This window comes from Artemia sp. Qi Xiang Cuo, chromosome 9 (assembly GCF_049724085.1).
Source record: "Artemia sp. Qi Xiang Cuo chromosome 9, ASM4972408v1, whole genome shotgun sequence".
NCBI lineage: Eukaryota > Metazoa > Arthropoda > Branchiopoda > Anostraca > Artemiidae > Artemia > Artemia sp. Qi Xiang Cuo.
In genome coordinates this window covers 69815238-69837963 of record NC_142802.1, presented here as the reverse complement: position 1 = coordinate 69837963, position 22726 = coordinate 69815238, and the positions used below count along the sequence as shown (strand labels likewise).

The window sequence follows — 22726 nt, the reverse complement described above, 5'->3', positions numbered from 1 at the left end:
CCAAACAACTTTACTGTAGAGGTTTTAAGCTCCTATATACAAAAGTGTGTAATTTCGCATATTTTGCTAGAAGTAGGATCACGGATGCGTGTTATTTTTTTTTTCCAGGGGTGACTGCATCGAACCAGTGATCCTAGAAGGTCAGGAGAGGGCTGATTTGACCAGACATCAAAAGTTCTAGTGCCCGTTTTAAGTGACGAAAAATTGGAGGGGTATTTTGAGATCTCCATTTAATTCAGCATAATTGAAAAATCTAATAACTGTATTTTTGAGGATGACATGATCCCCAACAGCCCCGGAGGAAGGGCTACAATTTATGAACTGTGCTGCATTATTTACATATAGTATTGGCTATTTGAAATTATACAGATATTTCTTGATGGGGGGGGGGGGTTTGGTGGGAGGGGGTTACGCGGGAGGATCTTTCCAAGAAGGAATTTTGGCGGAAAGGAATTTTTATGAAGAGGGAGTTTGATTTCCCAGCATTATGTAAAAGACGAACAGAAATTATATAAAAAAAACAAGTTATTTCAACTTAAAGTAAAGACCAACATTATAACTTAAAAACGAACAGAAAGTATTTCGTATATGAAGGGAATTTCCCTCTCCCTTGCTCTATACACTTAATTTGTTTTTAGCTTTAAAAAAATCTTATTATTCTAATTAAACGACCCTTGTGTTTGAGGAGTCGTTTTTTAGGGGGGAGCATACTGGAAAGGTTTAACAAGGTAAACATAAAAATGCAGTATGAAACCAAAGAGTTAGGGCAGATTATTACCTATTACAGCTCTTACCCTAGGTCACACAGTTGATATTTGAATAAAAATTACTATTTTGTCCGCGACACGTCAAGTTCCATGCGTTGCCCAATGCCCATTTCTGCGTTATGACGGCTTGACGCATGCATTAAAATAATTCAACTTATCCGCCAAAACGCAAACAGCAAAGTTTCAAAGTTTCAAAGATGGAATTCACTGAGAAACTTATCTTAACAGTAAGATGCAAGCCAATTATCTATGATAAAAAGCATCCTGACCACTGTAAGCGCCATTTGTTGACTAAAGCTTGGGAAAAAGTTTCAGAGGAAGATGGTCTAAAACATAAAAAGGAAAATTTTACTAGGCAAGTCTAGCCTAGCTAGACTTTTTGGTGAATTATTGCAGATTATTTCCCATAGTAAAGGTGCAGATTAGCCATCCCTGTAGTGTATGGTACAGAGGCTCTACCAATAGAATCAGGATATACAATAGGAACTGATTTGTTGGTAAAGGTGCAGATTAGCTACCCTTAATGAAAATAACCTTTTTCCTACTGTATGTTATTCAGCCAATTGGCCTGTAAACTTGCACTGATATTGTCCAGTATAAGCACAATTTAAATAAATCAGTTCCTACTGTATATCCTGATTCTTTTGTTAGAGCCTCTGCACCCTACACTACAGGGGTAGCCATTCTGCACCTTTATCCATATATTTATGTTGTGCATCTACTGGACAGTATCTGTGCAACTTTACAGCCTATTTTACTGGATAATATACAGTAAGAAATAGGTTGCTTTTATCAAGGGTAGCTAATCTGAACCTTTACTGTTCCCCCTCTAGTGGGAGGGTGCAGAGACCCTCCTACACAACTAGGATAAACAGTAAAAAGTGAGTCATTTGTATTCTGCTTCTACTGAAAAGTATCTATGCAACTTTACAGCCCAATGGACTGAATAATTTACAGTTAAAAATAAGTTTTTGTCAGGGGGAACTAGTCTGCACCTTTATCTTTACAGAATGTTGAATTTAAAAAAAACTAGATCCAGTTTAGTTTTTTGCTCACTTGATGTTTGTAGTGTAAGCTCCTTGGTAAACCTGCTATATAGCTGCCCATGTGCCATATGGTGCAGGTGTATTGGCCAATAGAGCCAGGATATACAGTGAGAAGTGATTTGTTTATATTCTGCTACTACTGTACAGTATTTGTGCGACTTTGCAGCTCAATTGGATGAATAACATAGAGTAAAAAAAATAGGTTCTGTTTACAGTGGGCAGCTTTACTACAGGTTTGTGTCCTTGACCATTTTGATTTATAGGATCAGAGGAATGAGTATTCAGAGGAACTGACTATTGCATTTGGACAGAAGATTAAATTTTCATTTGAAAAGTATATGTATTTCTTATCTATTTTATTTTTGCCCTGTGTTCCAAATTGATCAATTTTTCATTGTTCCCTGTCACCATCATGTCACCATGCAGTGGTTGCCAGAGAGTAAACATAAAGTAATTTGCTACCTTTTAGATCAAATTCCATTTGTATTGTGATAAATCTACACCATATACTGCAGGGTTGCCTAATCTGTCCATGTATCAATGATTGAATTAGCATCTCATAGCCAACAAAAGCTTTAGGTCCTTTTGAGCACATTAGCTTATGTTTTTTTTTTAATAAATTAGGATATAATCATCTACAACGGAGCCCAACCCCCTCATAAAATAGGAGTAGGGAATCTATTTCCGTAACCATGCCAAACCATCTATTTTAAGATCTTTTGGATTAATTTGTATATATTTATTATTTCTTCTTGTACTTGGCATCCCCACAAAGACCTGTGTTAAGTTGCAGTTGCACCTAGGTTCCAGGCTTCTACATTCACGTTGAGTATTCTCTCTTGATAAGATCTGTGTTATTGGCCACTTATTTGTTGAAATTTAAATTATATTTTACCTCATAGAATATTCTCATCATCTAGTTAGTGAGCACATCACAAAGAAAATGACTGGGTAAGGCTTACAAGCAGAGTTTCCCCAGTGACATATAGTAGGGATTCCTCATCCAATTGCATAATAAAATTTGATGATGTAAAAATGATGAAGAAGATTGAATCTATTAAACTAGTGTGAGGTGAAAATGGTGTTTTAATAACTGTTTTAATTAAAGTTAGAAGACTTCAACAAAAAGTTCAACATAACCCAAATAATTTCATCATTTTATTAAATGACCCCTAGTTGGGATAAACTACATTTTCCTAGTTCTGTGATATTGATAAGTTTCACATGTCTTCTAAAACCATATTTTATGAAAAGATTATACAAATCAAATTCTCATCCAGTTTTCTTTCAGTTGAAGACTGTCAAAAACAGTGGAGATCCCTTCGAGATGGCTTCAAAAGGGAGAAAAAGGCCCAAATGTCCAAGAGTGGGTCTCAGGGAGGAGCCTTGAAAAGAAGCCTTGGAAATGGTTTCAGAGCCTTCTGTTCCTCAAAGATCACATGGCAGATAGACAGACAGAGTCAAATTTTGCTGAAGTACTAAATGTAAGTATCTCATATTGCTGATTGGCCGGGCAATATTTTAGTATACTTAGTCAAATATTGAATTAGCAAAGGTTGCAAGTTTAATGTTCCATCAGCCAATCATGCCACACACACATACTAATGCTTTTACTCAAAGATGGTGGGGAGTCTTCCCTCCTATTAGTCAAGGAGTCCAAAAAGTTTTAGTTTATAGAGCGAAGTTCTGCAATAAGAACATGGTCCTTCTATTGATTAAATAAAAAAAAAACAAGTGAACGGGGCTGTCCCCTCCTCCCAACCGGTCTCTTTAAGCTAATTATTTTCATTGTTAAAAAAACAGCTGTAGTCAAGCTTTCGCTTAAAGTTCGAGTGTGTGAGGAGGAGCCCTCCCATTTCATGTACGGAATAATGTCTGTTTTTTTGAAGTTTTAACGTTGGTCCTTACGTTCATTTAAAAAAACTTGTTTTTTTCTAATTTAATTTTGAACTTCTTTGAATTAATGCAGGTTTGATTTTGGCTCACCGTACATGAATAATTAAAAAAAAAAATGAATATTGATTTTACTTTTATTCGGTTAAATGTCTTTATTGAAACCTGTTGACTTTTATTCACTAGTATTTTTATTCGTAATAAATACATATATATTACGAATTAACTTACGTAACGAAACTCTTCATTCTTAGATTTTTGATGCGTATATGAGAGGGTCGCCCCCTAGTCAATACCTTGCTCTTTAATCTAAAGTTCGAATTTTGTTCCAATTCTTTAAAAATGACCCATTAATCACAAATGCCGTTAATTAGAATAAATAGCTCTTATGAAAGTACTAAATAATCTTTGGCTTAAAGAGCGAGGCATTGACTAGGGAATGAACCCAATCATATACGTAATGTTTTCTGTCGTTTTAAGTTTTGATGTTGCTCCTTACTTTCAGTTAAAATACTTGTTTTTTTATGTATAATTTATGATCTTTATTTAAATAATGCCGGGAAATTTGGCGCCCCCGTCATAGCAATGTCCCTTCTCCCATGACATCTTCCTTTATGGTAAGATCCTCCCACATAACCCCCGAATCACCCCCCCACCCCCCACTACCACAAAAAATCCCCTCTGAAAACGTCTGTATACTTCCCAATAACCAATACTATATGTTAACATTGGGTAAAGTTCATAACTTTAAGCCCTCCCCCCGGGGACTTCGGGGGATTAAGTCATCCTAAGAGACATAGTTATCATATTTTTGACCATGCTGAACAAAACGGCTATCTCCAAATTTTGATCGGGTGACTTTGGGGAAAAAATGAGCATGAGAATGGGGCCTAGTTGCCCTCCATTCTTTTGGTCACTTAAGAAGGGCACAAGAACTTTTAATTTCCGTTCGAATGAGCCCTCCCACGATATTCTAGAACCACTGGGTCGATACGATCACCCCTTGGAAAAAAAATACAAACAAATAAACATGCATCCATGATCTTTCTTCTGGCAAAAAATTCATAAATCCACATTTTTTATGTTCATTTGTCATTTTAATATTTTTGTCAAATTTTTGTTTGTTGTCAATAAATAATCACAAATTAAAAAAAAAAAATCAAGATCAAAATTCTAAGATGAAGTATAGACAGGTAGAAAATATAACTACCTTAAGATAACATCCCTCCCCTTAAGAGTGCCGGAAAATAATACTTAAAATGTAGTTTTTGAACATGGATTAGAATGAAAATGATTCCATCCCCACAAAAAAAAAAAAATATAAAAAGTAAGTAGACCCTCTTTGAAATAGACTTGTAAGTCTGGCTTAGATGAACGTTACCTGATCCTGTAGTAGAGTATGCAAAGTTACTGCACAACATAACCAGGATAAGTAAAAAGTGAGTTGTTTATTTTATATATTGTCGCTAAAAATTACTGTCTCTGCACCCGAAACTGTTGGCGTAAATATTCTGCAACTTTAACTTGAGATTTATAAACAAGGTTAAAATTCAAAAAAATTCCAAAAAGTAATACGTGACTTATCTTCTTGAGTACATATAGAGCTAATAGTTTTTTTCTGCTTTTTGTTCAATCACAGATGTGCGTTAAAACGCGCACACTGGACAGATTTGATATGGACAGTTCTGCGTTATTGCTGCATCCGTTATGCGTGAGCCGTTTTGCGTGAGAAAAAAAACCGGATCTGTGTGAACCAAGGGTTATGGTCTTCTTCAAGAAATGAGACAATATTTTAGAGGGATAGAAAGTGTAGAAAATGTAAGCAGGATTATGTAGCAGACATAGCAGCAGTGTTATATTTACAGGATCTGACAAGTTTTGTGTGAACCTTTTCAACTTTATATGGTAGATGAATTAATATGTCAAACTCACAAGGAGGGAAAATAAGCATACTCAGCTTCATAACAGGTTTGGAATTTTTGAGGTTATTAAACGACTGGAAGCCTCAGAAATCACGAGTCATGCAAGTGAGCTATTGAGTTTTTATCCCGACGATCTTTAGCCTATGATTTTAAATGAATGCTTACATTTGAAAGCCTTCTTGGCACAAATACTGACGAAGGAAAAAAGAGCAGGACTCTAACTGACGTTAGGAATTTTATTGACCTAAATTCCAATAAAATTATTTCTAACCATGATTGTGTAAAATCGTGGGTGATAAAAATTTGAATTCAGAGTTCTAACTGTAAATTCAAATTCAGCGTATTCACCTCTATTAGAGCTACATGTTTTAGGTCTTGAAACAAGAATTGATGTCCAGTGCTATGAATATTTATTAGCCAATTTTTTAACATGTGCATTATAAGACCATCATAAAAAAAACATGAGGAATATTGCAGGGACAAAAATTGTGTGAGCAAGGGAAAACTTCAATAGTCCATAATTGAGTTAAGCATGATAAAACAATCTCCAAGAAAACACAATATATTTTGATAATAATAAAGAGTAAAGAACTACCTTCGTCTAATTCAATGCAAAATTGGCACTGAGCTGATACTATACAAGGTTCGCTGCAGAAATTAGGGCAGTCGTGACCACAATTAAGCTTCTTGGGACAAGGTTCTTGACAATTTATTTTTCCACTGCAAAAAAAGTACCATAAAAAAACAATAGATAAGCTCCTCGTCTTTTTCTTCGTAGCGATGTATATGAACCAGCACGAAGAACCTCTTACTTATTGGGGTCACCTCTAGAACGGCCTTTGGAGATCATAGAGACAATCCAGAGACAAATGTATCATCCTATTCTTTAAAATATTAATGATATTGGAAAAAAAAATATTAGTTCTGTTTTATGGGGCAATGGAGGATAGTTATAGCCCAAAAAGTTTTCTTAGAGTTTTGCACTCCAGCAATATTGCTTTAGCCTTGAAATCACTAGCAGAAGCTGGACCCTTAATCAATATAGCTGAATATTTTCATCAGATGGCAATGTTGGCGGAGAGAAGAGAAATATAGACCTTAACTATAAAAGTCATTGAAAGCAATGTTGGTGGATGTAAACCTTTGCAAACTAATTTAAAGTGACTTAAAATTACAAATTTTGCGCAAGACACTGAGCTACATTTTTTTTGGGTTCTTTTGGTTTTTAGTTATTTTGCAAACCATTTGCTTTTTAATATATTTTTGATTTTTGACGCAAATTTCTTGGTAAATTTGCATTAGTACAGGTAAAATGGATGAATAAAACATCACTAAATAGGTGAGAACATAAAAGAATCCGAGTTCTTTTTTTTTTAATGTAATGCTATTTATCGTTTGTATTCCTCAAGTTTTTGCAGGTTCTGACTAAAATCGGGTCTCTTGTTCCCTGGTTGGGGCTCTTTGGGATCTAAATCTGGTGGCCGGCGTTTACCTCCTGGCGTTTACCCCCGGTAATATAAACGCACAGAAAATACTCCCCACGGAAAATGTCCCCCCACGGAAAATACCCCTTGGAAACACCACCCCCGAGGAAAATACCCTCCCACAGAAAATAAACCCCCCTGAAAATACCCCCGTGGAAAATACTCCCCTCAGAAATACCCCCCTCCCCTCCCTGGAGTTTGTCCTTCTCCCCCGGAAAATAACTCCCCTTGTAAAATAACCCCCTCCCCCACAAAAAATAATCCCCAATAAATACCCATCGGAAAATACCCCCCCCCCCCCGTGGAAAATAAGACTTTCCAAATTTGAGAATTTTGTTTGAGTTTTGTGTTTTTTTATTTACTGTAGGTGAAGGAATTTTGGTAGTTTTGACTTTTTGTCCTAATTCCTTAACAAGGATTCCTGTACCACAATGGCCTTTTAATTATAACAACAAGCTTTGTTTTAAAATTCTAAAACAAAAAACTTCAGCATAAGAAGCGAGGTCTTGAGGAGGAGGCAACCCCTTTCATATACATAACAATTTCCGTTCGTTTTAAGTTTTGATGTTGCTCCTTAGTTTCAGTTGAAAAAAAATGTTTTTTTTAAATTTAATTACTAATCGCTTTTGAACAATACCGGGAAATCCGGCTCTCTCTCTCCATGAAAAATTCCGGTACTTGTGTATTATACGCCATTCACTTAAATTTACGATGTGTAATACTTCATAGCAAACCGGTTTATTTGCTAGTTTCTTCGTTACCTTAGAAACAATTTTGGGCTATATATTTGCACATTAGGGGGGGGGAGGGGAAGTATAGTGGGTCTGCAGGTAAAATGTGTTAGGTACAATTATTACCTTAAATTACCTTAAATCGCATTGTCCAGCGAAATAAGGAAAAAATCCTGTAGAGTTTCTGGTCAGTGACGATGGGGAGCCATTGGTTCGGTGGCGTCCCACTCTGTTTTCCATGGTTTAGTGGACCAATTCTTATTGAAGGCGACCATGAATGCATCGACAGAGGAAGCGGTGACAGCTGCATTTGGAAGACTGTTCCAGGGGGCCACCACTCCATTGGAGAAATAGTGGTTGTGGAGTCTGCTGTCAGCTCTCTTCTGGAGCAGCTTCTTACTATGCCCTCTTGTCCTGAATGATTCGTCAAGTTGGAAAGGCTTCTGGGAAGAGGAATTGGCATGCAGTAGCTTGTAAGCGATGATGGCATCGCTCTTCCGTTGTCTGTAGACGAGTGTTGGGAGCTGTAGTTTGTTCAGGCGAGATGGATAGTCGAGCTTCTTGCATCCATCAACAGCTTTGGTTGCGCGCCTTTGAAAAAACTCAATTTTCTGTTGGTCACCCTTATTCAGGGGCGTGGCAACACACATCCCAAATTCCAGCAATGGTCGCAGGAGACCGTTGTACAGCTTCGTCATGACTTGGGATGATCTGCTATGTACTGTACGCTTAATTATTCCGAGGGTTTGAGATGCTTTGGCAACCGCTGTTTTTGTGTGTTCGTGGAATTTTAATTCTTTATCGACGACTATTCCCAAATTTCCTCCGGCTGCCAAAGAACCAATCGATTGCTTAGAGCCATCCCCTCAAGTCATATGGTAATGCCACTTCTCATTCTTTTTTCGAAAATGTACTGTCTTGCATGTCTGAATGTTAAACTCAAGCTTCCATTGGCGGGCCAAAAGAAAAAGTGCATCCAGGTCTTCCTGTATAGTAGCTCTTGTTGCTGTCGACTCCATGGGCCCAATAAGCTTTGAATCATCTGCATAATGGCTCATCTTATTTCTTACAGCCCGTGGGGCATCATTAATGTAAACACTGAAAAGTGTTGGGCCCAAGATTGTTCCCTGAAACACGCCAGTATCAACTCAAGCAACTTTTGAGAGGAATTCTTGCCTGTTATCCCCAAACACTTTAACTCTCTGCTTTCTTCCTGAGAGGAACTGCATCACCCATTCAACAACCTCAACATGTATCCCGGTAGCTAAGAGTTTTGCCTTCAAACGGTGATGGAAAACTTTGTCAAAGGCCTTTGCAAAGTCTAATAAGATCATATCAGCATGGATACCCAGGTCTAGTAGTCGGTGACATATTTATATGCATCAATAAGATTTGTCTCGACCGAGCGTCCAGATCTGAATCCATGTTGGCTCTCGGTAAGTAGTTTGTTGTCAATCATGTGTTTCATAACAGCGGTATTCACAATTCCTTCGAGGATTTTAATGACTGTCGAGGTGATGCTAATGGGTCGCTAATTGGCAGCACTGTTCCTGGTTTCACTCTTGTGAACAGGTGTAATATTCGCATTTCACCAATCTTGAGGGACTTATTTGGTATCAAGAGACTGTTTGGTAATAACAGTTTTACTAGGGGGAGGGACAGCTCCGCATGGTCCTCTTTCAAAGTCCGAGGGTGCAACCCATTAGGAGCAACTGACTTATTTGGGTTCAATCTTTTGAGCCGTGATTCCACATCCAAAGTGCCGACAGTAATAATTCACATCGAATTTTGAATATCATATTCCGACATCTGTGGCAATGGGGCATCATCTGGAGGTGTAAAAACTTTCTTGAACTGCTGGTTCAGCTATCTCCAGGGCTGCTTGTGGTATTTCCATTAACTGAAAGTTCGGTTACTGAACGTCTTCCGGGCTTTTTAGTGGAGGCATACTTCCAAAATTTCTTCGGATTCGTTTTCGATGCTGAAGCTAAAGACTCCTCATACGTGCTAGTAACTTCGCTTGCAAGGTAGTGGACTTGTGAACAGGTGTAATATTCGCATTTTAACAATCTTGAGGCACTTGTTTGGTATCAAGAGACTGTTTGGTATTAACAGTTTTGCTAGGGGGAGGGAAAGCTCCACATGAGCCTCTTCCAAAGTTTGAGGGTGCAACCCATTAGGAGCAACTGACTTATTTGGGTTCAATCTTTTGAGCCGTGATTCCACATCCAAAGTGCCGACAGTAATAATTCACATCGATTTTTGAATATCATATTCCGACATCTGTGGCAAGGGGGCATCAACTGGAGGTGTAAAAACTTACTTGAACTGCTGGTTCAGCTATCTCCAGGGCTGCTTGTAGTATTCCCATTAACTGAAAATTCGGTTACTGAATGTCTTCCGGTCTTTTTCGTGGAGACATACTTCCAAAATTTCTTCGGATTTGTTTTTGACGCTGAAGCTAAAGACTCTTTATACCTGCTAGTAACTTCGCTTGCAAGGCAGCGGACTTTGTTTTGTATTTATTTGAATTTGTCATGATTTCTTGCGTTGGGACGTCCTCGTACCTTCTCCAGAACTTCTTTTTCTTTCGGACTGCTAGCTTGATTTCTCGTGTGATGAAAAGAGCGTTCTTGGTCTTCGTTTCCAATAGATAGGTACAATGGCGTTAGGTTTGTTTATTTTATGGTAAAAGCATGAAATTTGGCAAAAATGTGCAAAAAAATATGGATAATCTGACTGGAGGCAGAACCACATTTTTCCGACGCGATTATTGTGCCATTTTGCGTTTTTCCGCGCGAGAAAAAACAGTTGACTTTCAGAGTGGGAAATTTTTCCGATCAGAGGATCGTTTCTGACTACTTTGTCTCTCTTGATCCCAAAAATAAGCTTACTTTTTTTTTCCAACTCCTAGTTACTGAGTTATCATCATTTTCATCACGACGCTCCATGCACTTCTAAGTAATTTCCGCTTCCCGACTTTGTATTTCTAATGGTAATCGCATAGAAACTGGTGAACATGTTCGCAAATTAAGAGGGTGAACTTAGTCAAGTCGATAAAAGAATCGACTAAGTCGCAAATTAAAATTTGTCCCCGCGGTTCCAAGCTACTTTGCGTTTTTCCGCGCGAAGAAAAAAAAACGAATTTCGAGAATGAGCCATGGACCGAGTTTAAGATCTCTTTTCTGACTAATTCGAGTCTCTCGATTCCAAAAATGTGCGTATTTTTGCAATCAGATTCTTGGTTCAGGATTTACCAGTTTCATAACCACGGTTTCTATGCCATACTCTAACAAGAACTCATACCCTCCCTATAACCTTCCGAAGATGATCATACATTTTTGACTGTAATTAATTAATTACCGTTTCAGAACTCCTCAATAAGCTTTAAGTAAAAAAAAAAAAAAATCATTTATTCAACACAAACAGCTTGACTTAAGAAACTTCGGACGTAAGAAGCATACTATTTTGATGATAAAATATAAAATACTAAACTACTTCAGGTATTTCAAAATAGTTAAGCAATCACATGGACCATAGGAATGAAATAGCCGATTTCGACTTGTTGCATCATAAAGGTTGCTAAAAAAGAAAATGAGGTACTCACGGACAGGATATCCGTGACAATTAAATCGGCTTCTGACAATTAAAGCTACAAAAAGTGCACTACTGATTGTACTGATTATCACAACCTTTGCACGAGCAGAGATCTGTGCATCTAAGGGAAGCTTTTGCACTTTTGCAGCTGATTTTGCCCTTTGTTTTACAGCCACATTTAAGCAGTTCCTTGCAAATTGTCGCTTCCCCAGGAAGATTAGTCCAGAAATGCTCCCAGCTTCCGTCATGTTTCACCCAGCCGTATAAACCTGGATCCAGTGGGGAAAGTTCAGGAATGCACGATGATGCCCGTATCTGGGCCTGCAAGTAAGTGCGTTCGGTATGCTGCTCAAGACCAGTCGCTGTTGTGGGCAGTCTTTCCATTCCGGCTGTTTCTCGTGTGAAAATCTCCTTCCGCAGACTGTTCACTTCAAACAAGCTGCTTGATTTTTGGTAAGGAACGACGAAGAATCGCTGGATTTCTGTAAAGTGACAATCTAGGAACGGGGCTCCTGATGTACTCAGAGTGACGTAAGTTGGAAGATTGGATTCCACAGCTTACCAGGTCTTCAAAACACCATTCTTTCCGTGAAAAGCAAAAGAAGAAGTATCGTATCCAGAGAAGGAATGCAAAAAGAGAAGGCTGCGAGACCTGTCAGGTCCTAGACAATAAGTAATATCGTGAATGGGCAGTATTTTCGTCTTTGCTCCATGCCCATAGATGACAAACCGGTTTTCAACCTGAAGCTGCTGAAATAAAGTTTTGGCGTCAGGTCCTAGACAATAAGTAATATCGTGAATGGGCAGTATTTTCGTCTTTGCTCCATGCCCATAGATGACAAACCGGTTTTCAACCTGAAGCTGCTGAAATAAAGTTTTGGCAATAACAGATACATCAGAATCCACAGTTCCGATGGCTATGAAGTTATAGTCACACTGGGCCTGATGGAAGGCATGGAGCAGCACACGAGTGTCATCTTCTTCGTGGTTGTTAGGTGTAAGACCTTCGCGAAAAGCAATATCACGTGTTGAAATAACTGTGTCTCCAAGAGTGGCTAATACAAAGATGTTCTGCAAATATTGGACTACCATAGTCGCCAAAAAACGGAAGTGCCGACTCTTGTTCTCTGTTGATTTCAAAAAGTCACGCCAGCTCATCTGAGGAACGGGGGTTCAGGCTGTGATTTTCACGGCATAAGATGAAGTTTCTTGGTGTTCATGCGCTCCACTTTTTAGGCTGTCGTCAGTGTAGATGTCAAAGACGAGATCAATCCTTTCAGCTTCGGTTTACAACTGTTGCTTTCTAATGTAAGTAGCAAAGTTTGAGTGAGCGTATTCACCGAAACTAATTCCGGGCTTAGGGATGATGAGGTGTACTAGAACAGACCCGTCTAGTACAATTGAGTCGACGGTTGGGAGACTGCTGGGCAGTGGGTTTTCAAGCTCTGCCGTCAAACAGTCAATTATGTCAGATTTTTTTCCAAACCATAGCTTGCCATACTCGGAGAGGGAAGGTGGAATTGGCTTGTTCTCGTGCTTGAAAAAGTTGGTCAGATCTGCCCCCTACCCTTGCAGCCTATGTTCAAACGACTGAAGAGGCGGCAGTTGACTACATGTACTTTACCTGCAGCTGAGACTTGGAGGTAGATTTTTTTTGGCGGAACGAACAGGACTATGTTCTGTCTCGGTAACGTGTCGCTAATTGTTTTCTTGTGGGAAACCATATGCTCTTGAATAAATTTTTTGTACTCTGCAATTCCCAATTCTTCAAGTCACTTCTGGTTTCGTATTGCCGTATCTTCTGCCAGGCGGTGTAAATCCAGAGTGTATAGCTGATTTGTATCCCCTTCGTGGGGATTTCCCTAAGACTCAACAGTAATAATAAGAGATCTGCAGTCTCCGAGAAAATTCTTTTCAAAAGCTTGTCCCATTTGGTGGTGATTTGTACTTGTTTCTTTGGTCTGGCTGAATTCATCCAGCGTTCGACTTAGCTCCGGTGAGGTCAGAAGAAACCTTTGAAGAGCCTGAAGATTGTTGACCAGCCCACTTAGTCCATTTTTTAACTTCTTGATTTGAGACTCGTTCTAATGATCGAGACCGATGGCGGAAAAAGGTATCCCAGTTGATGAAATTGCGAATCAGGCATCTTGCGTAGTTTGGCTGATCGAAAGCAAAAAAGAAAGACATCATTAGTTACAGTGTCGCTTCGTACGTGAGAAAGTTCTTTGAACGAAGTGAAGCCAACGAAGTCGCGTTTTCAAACCTGCAAATGGTCGCAGTTTGTAATGTGGAAGTATGAAAGGCAGTCTAAACCCGGCGATGATGAAAGTGATGATGAATCAGGAACGGATGGTTAAATATTAAAAGTAAGTACATTTTTAGACTCAGCATACTCGATTTAGCCATGAAAGATACCCTAAGCGCATCTACTTCCTTAGTATACAGAAAAGAGTATGACCCACGATGATGAAAATGACGATAACTCGAAAACTACTGATCTGATTTCAAAAGTGGGCACATGTTCAGAATCAGCAGACCCGAATCAATCAGAAACAAGCCTTTAAACGTCAAAATCCTTTAATTTCATAAATACACTATTTTCAGCGCTGAAAAACAGGGTGAAACGCGGAAAAACACCTAGAACCCTAAATTCAATACAGTAGTTTCCTATTTCCAAGGCTTAAAGGCGTCTAAAGTCGGGATAGCAGCTTTTTAATTCTGGTACCCAAGAATTTAAGTTCTTACAAGTTCTGAATTTCGTACCCGCAGTGACCCCCATTCACGAGAACATGGAAAGTGGGAGGTAGACAAAGATTTTTTTTCGACTTTTCAAATGAAGACACAAAAAAGTATTTTACAAGACCTCCGATACAGCTTTTATATTTATTTTTCTGCTAATTGAAGACAAAAAAATACATTTTTAAAGTATAAGGAGTAGTTATGAGCCGCTTCTCCTGAATGACCTGATTCTACTGACGGGATGGACCACTGGGAAGTTTTTTCCGTCAATTGTTCTTGGCCAGAGTAACTACGGATATACTGTAGAAGACAAAAATGTTACAATCTTGTAACATTACATTTTGCCTTTTAAAAGTGGGGGAAGGGGGGAATGTATTCAGGTAACACATCAAAAACATGTGACTACTATTTTCTGCCTCGTTTTTCCCCGTCAGAACGGTTTTTAGAAGTTCTGGTCCCGTCGGTACCTAACGATTGCGCTATTATGTTATCTATATTACTTTATTGAATTTTTTGAGCACAAAAATTAGTATACCTTCATTTTCTTGGTTACTGAAATTGACAATCTACCATTATATCCCGCTACTATATTTCCTGGTATTACATCTACAGAGGTCCGACCCGGAAACCAAAGTTTTACCACTAATTTGTTTGCCACTAATTAGTTTTACCACTAATTTTAATCAAATTTACAGTTTTAAAGATTGAACACAAGACAAAAAATTGATCTATTTACCGTATGGCATTTTTGAAATGTGCGTTTTATTTTCTGTAGGTTGAAAAACAAGTTACAAATTGGGGAAAAATCCATGAAAAATAAAATTTTTCTGATTTTCAGAAAGTTTACGTCATTCCCTAAGAAAAATGAAGCAATATCATAACTGTGGCTTGGCGAAAGAATAGAAACAAATAAATTAAAAGTGAATAGTCCAGTTTATATTTTAAACTTAAAATTCCAAACAAATTGTTTCGAAACAAAATTTTTAAATATAACTATAAAAATTCTAATAGCCTAAATACTGATGCTCCAATTCCAAAATGTATAATAATCTTTGAAAACATTCCGATTGCATATTAAAATTTGCAGTATTATATTCTATTAGAGCCACATATTTTAGGTCTTGAAACAAGAAATGACTTTTAATGGTATGAATATTTATTAAACAATTTTTCAAAATGTGTTTACTAAACAACCTTTCTCGAAACTAATTATCACAGAAACAACCTTTATCGTGGAGAGGACTAATGAATTTTGTCTCTCTTCACGGAAAATTTTTTCAGCACAAGTAGGAAGCTATCAATAACTCGTGACGGGAGTCCATATATGGTAATAGAATACGGGGCGAACACCGTGCTGCCATCTATAATTGACTCTAGCGCCAAGCTAACATAATTTATTCAAGGATTATCGATGGAGTCTAATGGGGTCAAGGTCAATTGATTTGTTCTTGTTCGTCTAGGTGTAATGACACTGGGGTGAAGTTTGCACATGCGCATTAACGGGGTAGAGAGTATTGATCTAGGACAAGAGGGGGAATTGGATTTCCGAGAAATTAATTTGCATAATCGGTGGGGAATTATTGATCTACGAAAGGGGAATTAGAAATGGCATCACTTGTTTCCTAGGAATTATACGGGACTCTAAAAAGATAGAAATTCTATTTTTAAATATGGCTTCTCTGATCTTACGTGACAGAGATAAATTAATATTCTATTTGTCAATTTGGCCTCTCCGATCTTTAGGTCAGAGTGATAAATTGATATTCTATCGAAACCATAATAGTGTAGCTAGGAACATCTTTGAGATGAAGAGATTAACGCGGGAAAGGGTTTCCTAGGAATTTCAAATGTGACAGCGCAGGGATGCCAAAACAAAAGGAACACGCAGAAATTACTTTTAGGGGATTATTTGGGCGAAACCGTTTGAGACATTTTAGAAGATTATTTGAGCGAAACAGTTTGAGAAATTTTAGAAGATGATTTGGGGTGAAACTCTGTGGTTGTTATAATACACAAGTTCTATTTGAACAGTGTTGTGATGTCCCCTACCCAGACCCAAAGGGCCCCCCTACCCCAACCTCAAAGAGCCCCGGGGCCCCCCGAGCCCCCCAAAGGTCCCCGGACCACCAAATGCCCCCTGTCCCCCCAAGTGCCCCTGAGGCCCCACATTTTTTAGAATACTTTTTTGAATCAATTTGTTTGAATGTCTGGGTTGATGTTTCCAAGTTCAAGAACTTGTCTTTGTTGGTTTATATATCTAAAGTGCCTGTCTTTCTCTGTTTGCATGTCTGAAACTATTTGTTTGCTTGTCTGGGTTGGTGTATGCAAGTCCAAGAATTTGTCTTTGTTGGTTCGAATGTCTAAAGTGTCTGTCTTTCTCAATTTGTCTGTCTGATTCTATTTGTTTGCACGTCTGGGTTGGTGTTTGCAAGTTCAAGAATTTGGCTTTATTGGTTTGTATGTCTAAAGTGCCTGTCTTTCTCGGTTTGTATGTCTGAAGCTATTTGTTAGCATTTCTGGGGTGGCATTTGCAAGTTCAAGAACTTCGTTATGTTTGTTTGAATGTTCAAACCGCCTGTGTTTCCCTGTTTGTGTGTAGGAATCTAGTTGTATATATGTCTGGGTTGGCGTTCGCAAGTCCAAGAATTTGTCTTTGTTGGTTTGAATGTCTAAAGTGTCTATCTTTCTCGGTTTGTATGTCTGATTCTATTTGTTTGCATGTCTGGATTTGGGTTTGCAAGTCCAAGAATTTGTCTTTGTTGGTTTGAATGTCTAAAGTGTCTGTCTCTCTCTGTTTGTTTGTTTGATTCTATTTGTTTGCATGTCTGGGTTGGTGTTTGCATGTCCAACAATTTGTCTTTGTTGGTTTGAATGTCTAAAGTGTCTCTCTTTCTCTGTTTGTGTGTCTGATTCTATTTGTTTGCATGTCTGGGTTGGTGTTTACAAGTCCAAGTATTTGTCTTTGTTGGTTTGAATGTCTAAAATGTCTGTCCTTCTCTGTTTGTGTGTCTGATTCTATTTGTTTGCATGTCTAGGTCGGTGTTTGCAAGTCAAAGTATTTGTCTTTATTGGTTTGAATGTCTAAAGTGTCTGTCTTTCTCTGTTTATGTGTCTGATTCTCTTTGTTTACATGTCTGGGTTGGTGTTTGCAAGTCCAAGAATTTGTTTTTGTTGGTTTGAATGTCTAAAGTGTCTGTCTTTCTCTGTTTGTGTGTTTGATTCTATTTGTTTGCATGTCTGGGTTGGTGTTTGCAAGTCCAAGTATTTGTCTTTGTTGGTTTGAATGTCTAGTGTCTGTCTTTCTCTGTTTGTGTGTCTGATTCTATTTGTTTTCATGTCTGAGATTGGTGTTTGTAAGTCCAAGTATTTGTCATTGTTGGTTTGAATGTCTAAAGTGTCTGTCTTTCTCTGTTTGTATGTCTGATTCTATTTGTTTGCATGTCTGGGTTGGTGTTTGCAAGTCCAAGAATTTGTCTTTGTTGGTTCGAATGTCCAAAGTGTCATCTAAAGTGACACACAAACAGAAAAAGACAGACACTTTAGGCATTCAAACCAACAAAGACAAATAGTTGGACTTGCAAACACCAACTCATACATGCAAACAACTAGAATCAGACACACAAACAGAAAAAGACAGACACTTTAGACATTCAAACCAACAAAGACAAATTCTTGGACTTGCAAACACCAACCCAGACATGCAAACAAATAGAATCAGACACACAAACAGAGAAAGACAGGCACTTTAGACATTCAAACCAACAAAGACAAATTCTTGGACTTGCAAACACCAACCCAGACATGCAAACAAATAGATTCAGACATGCAAACAGAGAAAGACAGACACTTTAGATCTTTAGGTCAGAGTGATAAATTGATATTTTATCGAAACCATAATAGTGTAGCTAGGAACATCCTAGAGATGAAGAGATTAATGCGGGAAAGGGTTTCCTAGGAATTTCAAATTTGATGCCAAAACAAAAGGAACACGCAGAAATTACTTTTAGGGGATTATTTGGGCGAAACCGTTTGAGACATTTTAGAAGGTTATTTGAGCGAAACAGTTTGAGAAATTTTAGAAGATGATTTGGGGTGATTTGGTCTGATTCTATTTGTTTGCATGTCTGGGTTGGTGTTTGCAAGTCCAAGAATTTGTCTTTGTTGGTTCGTATGTCTAAAGTGTCATCTAAAGTGACACACAAACAGAGAAAGACAGACACTTTAGAGATTTAAACCAAAAAAGACAAATACTTTGGCTTGCGAATACAAACCCAAATAAGCAAACAAATATATTCAGAAATACAAATAGGGAAAGACAAGAGATTGAGAAATACCAACCAATAAAGTCAAATCACTGGACTTGCAAACACCAATCCAGACATGCAAACAAATAGATTCAGATATACAAACAGTGAAAGACAGGCACTTTAGACATTCACACCAACAAAGACGAATTCTTGAACTTGCAAACACCAACCCAGACATGCAAACAAAAAGATTCAGCCATGCAAACAGAGAAAGACAAGCACTTTAGATATACAAACCAACAAAGACAAATTCTTGAACTTGGAAACATCAACCCAGACATGCAAACAAATTGATTCAAAAAAGTATTAAAGAAAATATGGGGCCTCGGGGGCACTTGGGGGGGCGACTTATCTGGGGGCCTGGGGGCCCTTTGGGGGACTCGGGGGGGCCCCGGGGGCCATTTGGGGGCACGGGGGGGATAGGCCTCTTTGGGGTTGGGGTAGGGGGCCCTTTGGGGTTGGGATAGGGGACATCACAACACTGTTCAAATAGAACTGTTGTATTATAACGACCACAGAGTTTCACCCTAAATCATCTTCTAAAATGTCTCAAACTGTTTCGCTCAAATAATCTTCTAAAATGTCTAAATCGGTTTCACCCAAATAATCCCCTAAAAGTAATTTCTGCGTGTTCCTTTTGTTTTGGCAGCCCTGCGCTGTCACATTTGAAATTCCTAGGAAACCCTTTTCCGCGTTAATCTCTTCATCTGAAAGATGTTCCTAGCTACACTTTTATGGTTTTGGTAGAATATCAATTTATCACTCTGACCTAAAGATCGGAGAGGCCATATTTAAAAATAGAATATTAATTTATCTCTGTCACGTAAGATCAGAGAAGCCATATTTAAAAATATAGTTTCTATCTCTTTAGAGTCCCGTATAATTCCTAGGAAACAAGTGAATGTCATTTCTAATTCCCCTTTCGTAGATCAATAATTCCCCACCGATTATGCAAATGTATTTCTCGGAAATCCACTTCCCCCTCTTGTCCTAGATCAATACATCTCTCCCCCGTTAATGCGCATGTGCAAACTTCACCCCAGTGTCATTACACCTAGACGAACAACCAGAAATCAATTGACCTTGACCCAACTAGACTCGATCAATAATCCTTGAATAAATTCTGTTAGCCTGGCGTTAGACTCAATTATAGATGGCAGCACGGTGTTCGCTTCGTATTCTATGCCCATATATGGACTCCCGTCACGAGTTATTGATAGCTTCCTACTAGCACAAGCTTGTATTGGACTCAAGACCTATGCACAGTTAAATAGCGAGGTAAATAAAAAATACTACGTGTTGTAGATTATCAATCAGAATTCTTCTATGAGATTATTATTTCTTAATATAGTCATTGTAAAAAAAAAACTACACAAAAGTCAAAAATGTTTTGAATGAAAATAATTTTTTATGGCCTAGAAAGTTTTCCATCGCAGTTTTGTGGGTTGAAGCCAAAACCGGAATTCTAGAATATTTTTCTAGCACCCACAGTTTGTATACAACAATGGTTTGTGGATTTTGATGCAACCTTCGGTGGTTGGGACAAGAAAAACAAAAAATAAAAAGATTTATTTTGTAAGAGCTATGGGTATCACCAATATTCTGAGAGCAATTGTTAATTTAACATGCAAAACCGTAAAAGTATACGTTTTTGTGAATATTTAAGATATTTATCTACTTTTTTCTTAGGTCTAGAACACGTAAATTCCAATAAAATGATCTTTAACCACGATTACGCAAAATCGTGAATGATAGAAATTCTAATTCACCGTTCTGATTGTATATTCAAATTCAGCGTATTAAACGTTATTAGGGCTACGTGTTTAAGTTCTTAAAACAAGAAATGATGTTCAGTGCTATTTATGTTTCTTAGCCAGTTTTTCAAGACGTGAATTAAACAAGCTTTCAAAAAGAATGGTTCATGTTTAAGTTTTCATAAATAAGGAAATGATAGTTGACAGTTTTGATATGATGACCCTTGAAGCAGTCTTTATATCATTTGCAAAGAAAAACCTATACAAAAAGAGCAACGAATTTACCCATTACAGGTGTATACTGTAGAGTGACCACAGGCAAGCTTTTTTTCAATCCTACCACCACAGTTCGTTGTTGAAGCTAGGCCACACTTTCCAACTCCCTCATGGCCACACTTAAAAGTGGTCTTGGTTTTGGCATTGCAGCGCTCTTTAGTTGTAGTTTGCCCACAGGATATGTTTATCTCGTGGCCACATGATAGCTTTCTTACTACCTCCTCATTACATTTGTGAGAATAGTGAGCAAATTCGCAAGGAAGGTCACATTGATGGATTTTGCAATCTTTCAGTCTGTTGCAAGTTTTCTGACATTGAGGCTGTCCCTGACGTACAAAGTGCTGTTGATGACAATATCTACCAATTTCTAAAATAGTAAAAAAATAGAGAAATTATTACTTTAATATTCTCACTCGAAAAAAAATCTGGCGTTATAATAGAATCTTCAATTTGTTCGTTAAACAGAGTTAAACATCAAAGATGAATCATATATATATATTTTTTAGGCCAGTGTCATGAATTTAAACAATGGTTCAAACCCCCCCCCCCACTTCTTTTGTTTTCGATTTAAAACTATAACCATAGTTGTAATGCAAGTCTTGAATTTATTGATTTACGAACAGTCCCGAGTCATTGTTGTAACGGAATTTGAAGACTTCTTAGAGTACTATAAGATGTCTCTGAGCACATGGTTTCCTAAAGTGTTTCGAAATATTTTAAATACTTTTTAAGTATTTAAATACATCAGAGGCTCTGACCAAAATAAATTACTTTGAATTACTAAAATTTATAATAACTGTAAGCAAATTCGTAGGGAAGCTTACATTGAAGGATTCTGCAATCTTTCAGTTTGTTACAAATTTCTTGACATCGAGTCTGTCCAAGACGTACGAATTCCTTGAAATGACAATATCTTCCATTTTCTAAAATAGCGAAAACTGTGACCGATTATTACTTTTAAATATTCTCATATGATAAAAAAGCGATGTAATATTAGAATGTTTAATTATGCCTTCAACAGTTAGACATAAAATATGAATCATATTTGTTTTTTGGACAAGTCTTATGGATGCGAATAAACTATAGTCTTGAATTTTTTTTTTCTAAATAAGAAAATTTCTAAATTTTCTAAAGAAAATTTCAAAATTTTCTATTATTTATTTACAAATAATCCGAGTTATTGTTTCAACGTAATTTAAATACTTGTTAGAGTATTAAAAAAAGCCTCTGAACATATTTTTTCCTAAAGTGTTTCAAAATACTTTTTAAAAGCTTCTGTTATTATTTAAGTACGGCAGAGGTTGTGAATAAAATAAATTACTATGAATAACTTTTTTTGGCTCAAGACAACAGATTCCTTGTTTCTGCTTAATTTTGTTCTTAGTTGATGGTATCTATTTTCATGTAACGGTGGGAGTAACATAATTGTGGGCGGGAACATGGCGTTAGGCGGTCACAAATCTCTGCGGTCCTTGATAGGGAAGGTAAGTGGACCAACCCCAAAACATCAAAGTATGAAACATAGTTCTAAGAAAATTTTTCTGATCAAATCTTCGCATAATTAAAAAAAATATATATTAATTGAAAGTAAGCAGCAACATTAGAAACTAAAACAAACAGAAATTGTTCGGTATATGGATGAAGCCTCCCATCCAATTTAAAGACACCTTTGTCTTGAACCGCCTTTTATTGAGAATTAACAAAAAGTCAAGCTTTGAGCTAATTACAGTCAGTTCAAAAAAACTTACCTTTTTTCATTGAATTTCCGACCGTTATTCAAATCATATGACAAAATCCCATACCCCCCCCCCCCTTGTAAAAATTCTCCCGGCGAATGTATATTAAAAATACAACACAAAAACATTTCGATTTGTTACAGAGTGTAATCTTGATGAGCATAGATGTTGATGTTAATAATGAAATTGGTTACTTTGGTTAATGAATGCTCTTTTTAATTCTGTTTTAGAGAGAGTTACTTTTGCTCATGGATAATGTAGTTTGTATTTGGAAGCATGGGTTTGAGTCCTCAAATCATTTTCTTGAACATTTAAATAGCTTTGATAAAAACCTGAAATTAAGAGTTGAGTTTTTAGAAAAATAAAAAGGTACCATTTCTTGACATTTTGTTAATTAAAAGAGATGACCATTTGCTTTTCTCAATTATAGAGAAAAGCGTGATTTGTGCTTTTCTCAATTATATTTTCTCAATT

The 22726-nt window shown here is 37.4% G+C and overlaps 1 protein-coding gene across 1 annotated transcript in view; it reads right to left on the bottom strand.

The window, feature by feature from the left end:
* Positions 1-22726, bottom strand: part of LOC148948981 (uncharacterized) — a 121596-nt gene that overhangs the window by 4062 nt on the left and 94808 nt on the right. Inside the window, exons 8-9 of the mRNA XM_089094160.1 lie at positions 20526-20883; positions 6224-6348 (exon numbers count right to left, since the gene is read on the bottom strand). Coding sequence (XP_088950286.1) covers positions 6224-6348; positions 20526-20883 — 483 coding nt within the window. The remainder of the gene's footprint in view (positions 1-6223; positions 6349-20525; positions 20884-22726) is intronic.